General features: G+C 44.1%; 1 protein-coding gene across 2 annotated transcripts; it reads left to right on the top strand.

Annotated features, from left to right (window-relative positions):
* The first annotated feature begins 748 nt into the window (after positions 1 to 748).
* On the top strand, positions 749 to 10,432 carry C3ar1 (complement C3a receptor 1). 2 transcript variants are annotated; one of them, XM_050164065.1, is made up of 2 exons: positions 749 to 917; positions 7,414 to 10,432. In XM_050164065.1, exon 2 carries the CDS (start codon positions 7,422 to 7,424, stop codon positions 8,859 to 8,861), a length of 1,440 nt encoding a protein of 479 aa, XP_050020022.1. In that variant the 5' UTR covers positions 749 to 917; positions 7,414 to 7,421; the 3' UTR covers positions 8,862 to 10,432. The 2 variants fall into 2 exon arrangements, with proteins under 2 accessions (XP_050020022.1, XP_050020023.1); XM_050164066.1 differs by having other exon boundaries at positions 750 to 908.
* Positions 10,433 to 12,160: the final 1,728 nt, after the last annotated feature.

Below are 12,160 nucleotides of genomic sequence, written 5' to 3' on the forward strand. Positions count from 1 at the left end.
TCCAGGTCTCGTAAGGTGAGCATCCAAACAGCCTAGGCTCCCACAAAGCCAATACATGCAATAGGATCAAAAACCCATTGCCATTGTTCTTGATGTCTCAGTAGTCCTCATTGTCCGCTATGTTCAGTGAGACCTGTTTTAACCCAGGCTTTTTCAGACCCAGGTCAGCTGGCCTTGGTGAGTTCCCGATAGATCATCTCCATTGTCCCAGTGTGGGTGCACCCCTCGCGGTCCTGCGTTCCTCGCTCATGTTCGCTCTCCTTCTGCTCCTGATTTGGACCTTGAGAAGACAAAACTCTTACACATAAAACAAATAAATAAATCTTTTAAACCCCTCACTCTGTGGGGCTGGAGAGATGGCTCAGAGGTTAAAAACACTTTTTACTCTGCCAAAGGACCCTCAGTTCCCAGCATCCACACGAGGCTCCAGTTCCACGGGATCTAGTGTCCTCTTCAGGCTTCTGTGAGCACCCATATACACGTGGCACACACATACACAAGAATAACATAAAACAAATTTAAAAGGAAAAAAATAAAAATAAATAAAAACGCCTCACTTCGTAGCCCAGGCAGGCCTGCCTGGAAATTTCTCGCCTCCAGCCTCAGCATTGAGAAGCTAGGATGCCAGGCTCCGGCAGAGACCGTCTGCAGTCCACTGCCCGCTTCTGTCCTTCTGCTTTTCTTATCTAAACCGCCTAAGTTTAAGACGTGACGCATAGACAGGCCCTTCCTGTGAAGTCAGATAGATAGCAGTCTATCTGATCCTGAGTTCCCTTTACCATGGGGGAAGAAAGTGCTCAGCCACTGGCCCGATGAACTTCATGACTTCATTTCAGCCAAGTGTGGGGACCAGACAGGATTTGTTGGTGACCGGCAGATCGGTACTGGAGCCCTCTGATTCCATCTCGGTGTGTTTGGTAAGAAAACCTAGATGACCCTGACACCTTGGGCTTTGTTCAGCCTGCTAGACTACTTATGTACAGTGGTTCCAAGTTCAGTATCTTCTGTTTCCTTCTATTCTTGTCCTAAGATTTATATTTTTAGGGAGTCTTAACCGTGTAGTCTTGGCTGATCTGGAACTCACTACACAGACTAGACTAGCCTTAAACTCACAGAGATGTCGATCCTGTCTCTGCCTCCTGAGTGCTGGGATTAAAGATGTGCACCATCATACCCGACTCTTGCCCTAGCTTTTATTTCTCCTGTCTTATCCCCATGTCTTTCTTTTACTAAAAATCCTATTCATTCTACTTGTCTTTGTTTTTAATATTTTCATTCCAAAAATAATGAATATTTATGTCATTCACTCCCTTCCATAAAAATGACTGTTTCTTCTGGCTTCTGACTCTGTTCCCGTTAGTCTTGTTTCTTCACCCACTGTGCCCAGGTCCACACATCATGGATATGGATATACTTGCATGGGATTCCCGTTCTGTCTCTCTCACTAAATTTCCCTTCAGTTCTCTGAGCCCTTCCCTGGTGCTGCTGGTTCTATCATCTATAATTAGTATTTGATTTGGGAATCTGCTTTTCTTTACTCAACACAGGTAAATTTTAGGCTCAGGATTTTAGATATCTTTTTAATTACTGCTGGCTAACTCAATACTAAAATCTTAAAAAAAAATAACTAATAATCTTAAATATAGAGGGTGGTTTTTTGGGGGGATTGTGTAACTATGAACTGTGATCTGGCAGTGATGGCTTTTTAAGGCCTGACTTGCCTACACTTTCAAAGCAGATAACTTGTGCTATTTAAGCGATAGCTCACAGCATAGAGCTCAGTTTCTCTCCTATCGGGACCTTGCTCTTTTCAATGCCTGTTCTTTTAAGAGCACCGCCCACTTTCTTATCAAGACTGTGGTTTCTCAGCGATGTGATCCTTGCAGTAAAAAGAACGTTGGCCTGTAGTTATTGGATGAAGCACCTGTGACCTTTCCTGCTGTGACCCTGTGAGGGCCACACGGTCCCCTGAGTTTCAGCATCAAAAACTGAAAAGTGAAGAGGGATGATTTCTGTGTGGTTGTTTGTTCCTGCTTTTCTCTCGGTATATTATGGATCTGTGCATTAACAATAGATCAGCGGTCTTGCCATTCACATCAGGGGCTAGAAGGATTGGGGGATCTGCGTAGAAAAAGGACAGCTAGGAAGATGGGAATCATTTCTCCTTTTTTAATTTTGTTGACTCATCATTTTAACTTCTGCTTATCGGGTAAGACTCTGTGGCAAACTTTGTCAAGCTCAGCAGAACAATTTCCAAATATCTGGACTTCCGCTAAAAAAAAAAAAAGTAAAGTGCTATTACATCCAGTAATAATTGGGTACTTAGAAACAAACAGAAATTAGAAGAGATAACATAGGAATTAAGAAAGCCGTCTGGGTAAAAAATGAAAAGGCTCAGAACTAAAATTTTAAATGCAATTGAAAGCGAACAAGTTGAAACCTGGAAAGGAAGCGTCCTCCTGGTCACGGTGGTACACGCCTTGGGAGCCCAACGCCTGGTAGATTGAAGCAGAAGTTCCCCAGCTGGAGGCCAGCCTGGGCTATACAATCAGGCGAACAGGCATTTATAGATAGGTCTTATCGTGGCCATCACACAGCTTAGGGTCACGATAAGGATTACAACACAAGATAAAATATGCCACCTCAGAGAGCATATCAGAAAAGATCCAACCACACACTCATCCAGGCAAGGAAGAGACTGGATTATAAGAGAATATTTCAGATAGAAGGCATAGAGTTTAGTCTTGAGGAGTATTTTAACAGTTGGAAATGCAGTGTAGAGAAAGGAAAAAGCCATACAAGGGATATGATTCTAACCAGAAATCACTAGCCTCCATTGAGGAAAATGAAATGGCGTTGACGGGGAGGGCGTCACAGACCAGGAGGAGAGACAGATAAGAACTCCATCGTGCAAGATAGAAAAACTGGTTCGGGTTTGAGTTCTCCATGCAATCTTAGCAGGGCAATAGGAACAGAAAACAAAATAAACCCAAACTCTGAAGAAGACAGTTAAGAATGATCTTTCAAGCCAGGTATTGTGGCTATGCCTTTAATCCCAGCTTTCAGGAGACAGAAACAGGTAGATCCTTGAGTTTGAAGCCAGCCTGGTCTACAGAGTGAGTTCCAGGACAGCCAGGACTGCTCTACAGAGAAACCCTGTCGCGAACAAACAAACAAGAATGATCATTGAGAAAAATAAACCCCAAACAAACCATCAGTCTTGAAAGCTGTGTTAAAGTTATGAATTAACACCCTGGCCAGGCGGTGGTGGCACAGGTCTTTAATCCCAGCACTTTGGAGGCAGAGACAGGCAGATCTCTGTGAGTTCAAGGCCAGCTTGGTCTACAGAGTGAGTTCCAGGACAGGCTCCAAAGCTACACAGAGAAACCCTGTCTTGGGGTGAAAAAAAAAATAGAAGAAGAGAATAGAAGGAGAAAAATAGAAGTAGAATCAATGCCCTAATGGGTGGTATGGTTACAGCTTAGATCATTGTGGAGAAACCACTTATGGAAGATATTTAGGGTCTGGAGAGATGGCTCAGGGGCTAAGAGCACTAGCTGCTCTTCCAGAAAACCCAAGGTTCAATTCCCAGCACCCACATGACAGCTACTACTGTCTGTACCTCCAGTTCCAGGGTATCTGACACCCTGTTCTGCTCCACAAAATCCTGCATGCATGTGGGGTACATAAGCTCACACAACCACACACACACACACACACACACACACACACACACACACACACAATAAGATTAAATAAATAATTAAAAACATGAAAACTTAAAAAAATATATATTTAGGGAGTAAGTTGGAAAATAATTAGATAAAAACTTGATGTTCCTTAAATTACATCTTCCTGTGTGGTGTGGGGACTTCACTGAAATAGTAAGTCTAGAAAGTACTGTGTTACATCAGTGGCTGCCGTCCTGCGCGGCTTTCTCTCAACCTGACACAAGCTAGTGTAATCTGGAAAGAGGAACCTCAGTTGAGAAATGCCTCCATCAGATTGACCCACAGACAACTCTGTGGGACATTTTATTGATTGCCGCTGATGTGGGAGGGTCTAGCCCACTGTCCTCACTGGCCAGATAGACGGTCCTGGGACACATAAGAAAACAGGGTGAACCGATATGAGAAGCAAGCAGTAAACAGTGTTCCTCCGCGTTCCTCCGTGGCTGCTTCAGTCTCTGCCTCCAGGCCCCTTGCCTTCCCTCACTGGACTCTGACCTTGAATATATAAGAAATCAATCCTTTCCTCTCCAAGTTGCTTTTGGTCAGTGTTTTGTTAGAGCAATAGAAAGCAGAGAAAAACAGCTATAGTATTTAGATGCCCTAGAGGTAGAAGCAATCCAAATGTCTATTAGACAAATACGCTACACATGCACACTGGAACATCAAATTCATTGTTTTGTTTTGAGACAGGCTCTTACTATGTAGCTCACACTGGCTTTGAACTGGTGGTGATACTTATGCCTTGTGACTGAGATTATAGGCATTCACCAAGAGGCACCCTTGGCCTTTAAACGAAAATCCTGACACATCTCATACTTGGAGGACGTTATCACAAGCAAAAGGACATAAAAAGCTAAAGACTGAGCTGAGCATTTTGGCTCTTGCCTGTAATTCCACTATCTGAGAGGTTTAGGCAGGATTGCTGTTAGTTCAAGGCAAGCCTGGGTTATTGACTGAGACCCTCTGGTTCACACACACACACACACACACACACACACACACACACACAGGAACGGAAGGAAGGAAAGCAGGTAGCATATGACTTCACTTAAATTAAGTATATAATCAAGTTCATAGCAGTAAAGTGTGGTGTTTGCCAGAACTAAGAGGTTTTTTTATTTGTTTTGTTTTGTTATCTATCTATCTATCTATCTATCTATCTATCTATCTATCTATCTTAAGACAGGGTCTCTCTACGTAGCCCTGGCTGTCCTGGAACTCATTATGTAGACTAGGCTGACCTCAAACCCACAGAGATCCACTGGCCTCTGCCTCCTGAGTGCTGGGACTAAAGGCGTGAACTACCATGTCTGGCAAAAGTTGTTTAATGAATAGAGAATTGTTTTTTTATTAAATGAAAACATCCTGGAAATTAGTTGCAAAGAAACTAAGGTACTGCTGAATTGCATATTTGAAGTAGTTAAATTAGATAGTAAATTTTATGCTATATGTGTATTTCATCAACTTTGGTTTTTAAATATGCATGATATAATTGAATTTTATTAAATTTTGTTTTGAAAAAATAATTTTAAAGATTTATTTATGATGTATACAGTGTTTTGTCTACATGTATGCCTGGGGGCCAGAAGAGGACACCAGATCTCATTACAGATGGTTGTGAGCCACCATGTGGTTGCTGGGAATTGAACTTAGGACCTCTTGAAGAGCAGGCAGTACTCTTAACCATTGACCCATCTCTCTCTGGCCCCTTGATTATAAAATTTATATATGCATGGAAAAGACAGATATAAAGAAGCTTGCGTATAAGCTAGCTGGAGTATGCTAGAACTGAGCCCCCATAGTTGTTCTCTGACCTCCATGCACACACATGGCACATGCACGCACACAGCACACACACACACACACACACACACACAAACACTAAATAAATGAAATGACAATATGCAAAGTTTTTTTTAGGTTTATTTATTATGTTTACAGTGTTCTACCTGTATGTATGCCTACATGCCAGAAGAGGGCACCAGATCTCATTATAATGGTTGTCAGCCACCATGTGGTTGTTGGGAATTGAACTCATGACCTTTGGAAGAGTAGGTAGTGCTCTTAACCTCTAAGCCATCTCTCCAGTCCCCAATAAGCAAAGTTTAACTTTTACATGCTGATGTCAGTGTAGTGAAGTTTTCTAAAGTTCTTTGATGACTTCAGATGAGAGAGAGTCCACCTAGAAGTTGGTGTTTATTTGTTCATTTAAACATCTGTTCCGTTTTAGTAGTGGACACTGATGTAGCACAAATAATAAAAACCTAGAGACAGATGTTGGGGTTCAACCTGAAGATCAGGGAGCAAAGCAGCCAAGCTACTAGAGAGCTTTTACCTCTATGAACTCTTCAGACTGAAAGAGAGCGAGTTCCTGTCTCATCCTGACTTATATTCCTCTCTAGTGCTGGAATTAAGGGCATGCACCACCACTGCTTGGTTTCTATGGCTGTGGCTGTTGGGATTAGAGGTGTGTGCCACCACTGCCTGGCTGTATGGCTGACTAGTGTGGCTGTTTTGTATTCTGGTCTTCAGGCAAGTTTTATTTATTAAAATACAAATGAAATATCACTATGCACTGAGTGAAGAAAGAAGCTGTGTGTCGGGGACCAGTCTCAACAAAATCACCTCTTGCCAGGGCAGGGGTGTGGGGGTTGAGAAATATTAGTAAAGAATACAAAGACGTGTGTGAAAATAATAAAACAGAAAAACCATAGAATAGTACCAGGAGGGAATTCCAGTGAATACTGAAAATCCCCAAGTTTAATTTCCCATATACTTCTGTACCCCAATACCACAGGGGGAAGAAGACAAAGGCCTGCTTTAACAGGATACAAACTAGAACCGTTACTTGCTCCAAGACGTTGAGATATCAAGTCATTAGCATTCTGTTGTGTAGGCAGTGAACCCATCCTAGACCATGTAACCTGAAGGCAGCCACTCCCAAGGTCAAACCTCCTGTTTCAAAAGAAGGGGCAGAAGTGTGCTTGAATTTCCTGACAATGGGTCAGCACGGAGTGGATCTAGCTGTACAGGCCAATCTTACGGCAAGAGAACCAAGTAGCCACATCCTGACTCAGGATGTACCCTGATTGCTGTTAACAATTGAGCAACTTCAAACTCTTTGACCTTCAGACAAGGTGGAAATAGGCTCACAGTTTTGGGCCTCCACAGCTGTGGAAATGAGGAACAGAACACATCACGGCAAAGCTTGGTAGCGATTCCTGTCATACCAGCACTCAGAAGTCAGAGGCAGGAGGATCACGGGTTCAAGTCAGTTTACAATAAGGTCAGTTGGGGAAGTCAGTCAGTTTGGGCAACATGGATCGTGTGCCAGGAAGTCAAGGGGTGAGGCTGTAGCTCAGGAGAGCGTGTTGCCCAGAGTGTGCAGGCCCTAGGCTTGAATTGCAGCACTGGGTTAAAAACAACAAATAGCAAAAGGGGGGGGGGGATTTTAGCTGACGTGAACTTCCAAATGAATTATCTTTTTGATATGCATTTAATTCAATATCATAGATTTGAAATCGCCTATCAGAGAATGCTGTTGAGTGTCTATTTTGGGGAAGGATTGCAAACCAGACTACTGAGAGCCTCTGGCATGGAGGGGGTGTATCACCACATAAGATCTCCGAATACCTACTTTTACAAAGTTACTAGAAGCTTTTCTTCATCTTTTTTTTTGCAGATTTGACAATGGAGTCTTTCTCTGCTGACAATTCCACTGACCCACATGCACCGCCTCCACTTAAAGCCGAACAAATCCTCTCCATGGTCATTCTCTGCCTCACTTGTCTACTGGGGCTGCCAGGCAACGGGCTGGTGCTTTGGGTGGCTGGCCTAAAGATGAAGCGGACGGTGAACACGGTTTGGTTTCTCCACCTCACGCTGGCCGATTTCATCTGCTGCCTTTCCTTGCCCCTCTCCCTGGCTAACCTGATTCTCCGAGGCTACTGGCCCTATGGCTTGTTCCTGTGCAAACTTATCCCGTCCATCATCATCCTCAACATGTTTGCCAGTGTCTTCCTGCTTACGGCCATCAGCCTGGACCGCTGTCTGATGGTTTACAAGCCAATCTGGTGCCAGAATCATCGGAATGTGAGAACAGCCTTCGCCGTCTGTGGATGTGTTTGGGCGGTGGCCTTTGTGATGTGTGTACCAGTATTTGTATACCGTGATCTACTCACTATAGACAATCACAGTATATGTACCTATAATTTTGATTCCCACGAGAATTTTGATTATTGGGACTACATGTATAAAGACCTACCAGAAAGCAATACTACTGACAACGCCACCGCTCAGCTAATAGGACAAACGGACGACAGATCAGAGCCTTCCCCTTTCCAAAAAAGTGATGACCGTCAGACAGCTGTCACGGCCCTCCAGTCACAAATATTCCAAAAACCTTCTGAAGATCCGTTCCCTCTAGATTTAGCAAGACTGTCTAGTGAACGAGGAGGTCACAACAGTGTAAAACAGCCCCGTGTGCTCTTACCCGCCATCCCCAGTGGGCTTCCTGTGGAAGATCACAGAACCGACACACACGGCGCCGACGCTTTTCTCTCTGCTCATACAGGGCTTTCCACGACTGCTTCTAGCAGTGACGTACACCACCCTGATTTCCGGGACGACTATTCCACCCAGTTCACGCACCGCAATCACAAGCCAACACCTCTGGTGGCAATCAACGTCACAAGGCTGGTGGTGGGCTTTCTGGTGCCCCTTTTCATCATGGTGGCCTGTTACAGCCTCATTGTCTTCCGAATGCGAAAATCCAACTTCACCAAGTCTCGGAGCAAAACCTTGCGGGTGGCCCTCGTGGTGGTGACTGTCTTTTTCGTCTGCTGGACTCCGTACCATATTGTTGGAGTCCTATTGCTGATTGCGGACCCAGAAACTCATTTGATGGAAGCCGCCTTATCCTGGGACCACATTGCCATCGCTTTAGCATATGCCAATAGTTGCTTCAACCCTTTCCTTTATGCCCTTTTGGGGAAGGACTTTAGGAAGAAAGCCAAGCAGTCCATAAAGGGCATTCTGGAGGCGGCCTTTAGTGAAGAGCTCACGCACTCTACCAGCTGTACCCAGGACAAAGCCTCTTCAAGAAAAAACAATTTGAGTACAGATGTGTGAAGATGTGGAGTGGGGACCTAAGCAGAGGCTCCCAGGTGAATACTGATGAAGGAAGACATGGTGAGCAGGATACTGACAGTCTGGTGGCTCTCAGAGAGAGGGCTCTGATTATTGACATCAGTATCATTTGGAAACATTAAAGATGCGAATTTTCAAGCCCCATCCCAGACTTGACTCAGAATCCCCGGCCCCCCGGGACCAGTGTTTTAACAGGCCCTCTTGCTTCTGATTAACGTTAAGCTTTACCATCATTTGGCTTGGTCGACTCCTATCCCTAAGTTGTGTGAGACAGATAACTTAGTCATCCGTTTTCAGTATTAATCTCTTTTTTTTTAGCATCATCTAAATCATCTTTTAGTTTGCATGAAAGGCTGCTTTTATTGTCCTGAGTGAAACATATTCCTTTATTGTATAGCTTTATAGCGGTGATGGTGGTGGTGGTTTTCGTGGGGGGGGGAAATAAGACACAAAAAAGAAAAAGCCTACAAAAGCAAAGAGTGATGAGTCGGAGACTGGGACAGAATAGAAAAGCACCACATGTCTGCGACTCGAAACATCCTCGGATAATTCCAGGTGCCCTTGAGTACCCTAAAGGAGCACAGGTATGCGTGAACACTTTCCTATCATGCAGTGTTCTGGAAGCTGTGGTTTGGAGCGCTCTCTTCCCTGAGCATCCCACTTGTTCATAGACAAGGTCTCAAGAATCCCAGATGGCCTCAAAATTGCTATGCGAAGAGAATTTTGAGCTTCCAATCTTCTTGCCTCCACCTCCACAGGCAGGGATTAAAGGCATGGACCACTATATTGTCTTATATGTGGTGCTGGGAATCAAAACCAGGGCTTCGTGCATGCTAACTAAGCATCCTACCAACTAAGGTGTTCCCCCAGCCTGCTCAGGTTGACAGTTTCGGCTCTCCTATATGAGACTATGTGGTACTTCTGTGTTCACTTCATCGTCTTCCCATAATGTCATTTGTGCTAAAAATAACAGGATTTCTCTTATCTTTATGGCCGAATAACACACATTGTATATATGTAACACATTGCACCATCCACTCAACTGGTAACAGACACCAGGTTCTACATCTTACCCATTATACATAGCACTACACTAAACCTTTAAATTAACTTAATAAAAAATTAGCAACTCCCACCATCTTCTATTTTTTTTTTATGTACATTGGTGTTTTGCCTGCATAAGGGTGTCGGGTACCCTGGAACTGGAATGACAGACAGTTGTGAGCTGCTGTGTAGGGACTGGGAGTTGAGCCTGGGTCCTCTCTCCAGTGCCTGGTATTTCTATTCTTATGTCTATACTCACGTGTTAAATCACTGAACCTCAAGCTTGTTTGCACAAATAGGCTGAACGTATGTTAGTCCTGTAAAAACATTGGTTCGGTTGTCGAGGGAAGAGTCTTAGGCTCCAACTGTTTTATAAACTACTGCACAGAAACATTTCAAATTACTAAGAATCTTTTATTGTCACAAGGTAATTTAGGGCAGAAGATTGCACTTTTACCTTTCTAATGTAAGCTTACATATTCCATATGAATAAACACTTTTATCCGCAAGGCTCTGGGACTCACAGATCCTGTTCATTCTCCTTTTAGATTTTATTCTATGAGTGTTTTGCCTGCATGTGTGTCTATGCACCACCTGCAGGCCTGGTGCCCACGGAGGTTACAAGAGGTGTCTGATCCCTTAGAGCTGGAGTTACAGGCGGTTGTGAAGAAGCATCATGTGGGTGCCGGGAACCAAATCCTGGTCCTCTGCAAGAGCAGAGTGCTCATAACAACTGAGCCATTCCACTAGGCCCCACCTGAAGGCTCTTGGTGACACTTGACCTGGACTACAACCGTTAACTACGCAGCAAATGGAACTCATGTGAGTGACTGCAGACCGCTGTGACAGCAAGGCCAGGCTTCAGGTCTTCTAAGGCTCTGAATGTCCAGGAGTCAGGTCCTGGGTTACTGTAAAGGGCAGAGGGTGAATAATCTTGGCATATTGTGAAGACTGGAAGTATAGTAATTCTGGCAATAACTGACTTCTCCTGAGAAATCTGCTTACTTTGGGGTTGTACTCTGAAGAAAGTTCTACAATTAGATATTCTCATTTCTGATTTTACAACTCTGATGAGAATCTTTACCTATTTGATACTCTCGTCCCTAGAAAGTCTGAAACAAGGACCCAACCTTTCCCTTACAGTACAGTATCCTGAATCTTTTTAGAAATTATATAATACACATAAAAATAATAGACAACATATTTTGATCATATTCTCTCTTCCCCCAACCTCCCTACCCACCCAACTTCATGTTTTTTCTCAAAAAAAAGGAAAAACAACAAAAGACAAAAATCAAAAAACATTCAGACTGAAAAAGGAAAATTAATAAGACAAAAAAAAAAAAAAAAAACAAAAACAAAAACACAACACCAGAAGGTGGTGGCACACACCTTTAATGCCAGCACTTGGGAGGCAGAGACAGGTGGATCTCTGGGAGACTAAGGCCAGTCTGGTACAGAGTGAGTTCCAGAATGGCCAGGGCTACACAAAGAAACCTTGTCATGGAGAAACAAAAACAACAACAAAAAAAGCACAGACAAAGAAACATGAAGTCTGTTCTGTGTTGGCTGCTCCCGGACATGGGGACGGCCCTGGAGTGAAGTTTATAGACCGAGTGGCACTCCACTAGAGAAAACTGGTTTGTCCTTTCTCAGCAGGTATCAGCAGCAAATAGTTGGTTAGGGGGACTTTGCGTCCACTCTTTAAGCTAACACGCCTCTGTTGGGACCAATTGAGTCCTGGCCTTCAGCTGCTCTTCCCTACTAGAGCCTTCTAATTGAAGTTACTAAAAGCTGTACTTTGCCTAGAGGATCAGAGGATGGGATTTTCACCTGTTGGCCATTGACTGCAGGGTATTTAAGCCTCCATGGTGCTATTAAGAGGGTTTTGTACCAGTGATTGGAGCGTGTGTGTTTCCTCAACCTCCAGCCCCTTGCCCGAAGCTCAAACTGGGTTCTAGCGCATAGAGTGCAGGGGGGGGGGGGTGTACGGGACACGCGTGGCTTGGCAGGCCTCCTCTACCCAGCAACCTCCAACAAGATTTCACTACACTTAATAGCATTTTAAAAACCAACTATGAAATCCATGTCTCGTTCTTTCTTGCCCACCACTCCTGCAGACAGCCAGATAATCAACCCGGTGGCAAGGATGGAGGAGGGTAACAGGGTACCAGCAGGAGCCAAGTCCTCTCACAGCCCTCCTCTCCCACCCTGGCGAAAAGAATTTAGAGAAAACT

This window comes from Alexandromys fortis, unplaced genomic scaffold, assembly GCF_014885135.2.
Source record: "Alexandromys fortis isolate MF-2015 unplaced genomic scaffold, M_Fortis_MF-2015_v1.1 scaffold_150, whole genome shotgun sequence".
Lineage (NCBI taxonomy): Eukaryota > Metazoa > Chordata > Mammalia > Rodentia > Cricetidae > Alexandromys > Alexandromys fortis.

What these genes read in the sequence shown, in the direction of transcription:
- C3ar1 (XM_050164065.1), top strand. Translation starts at nt 7,422, where the DNA reads ATGGAGTCTTTCTCTGCTGACAATTCCACTGACCCACATGCACCGCCT.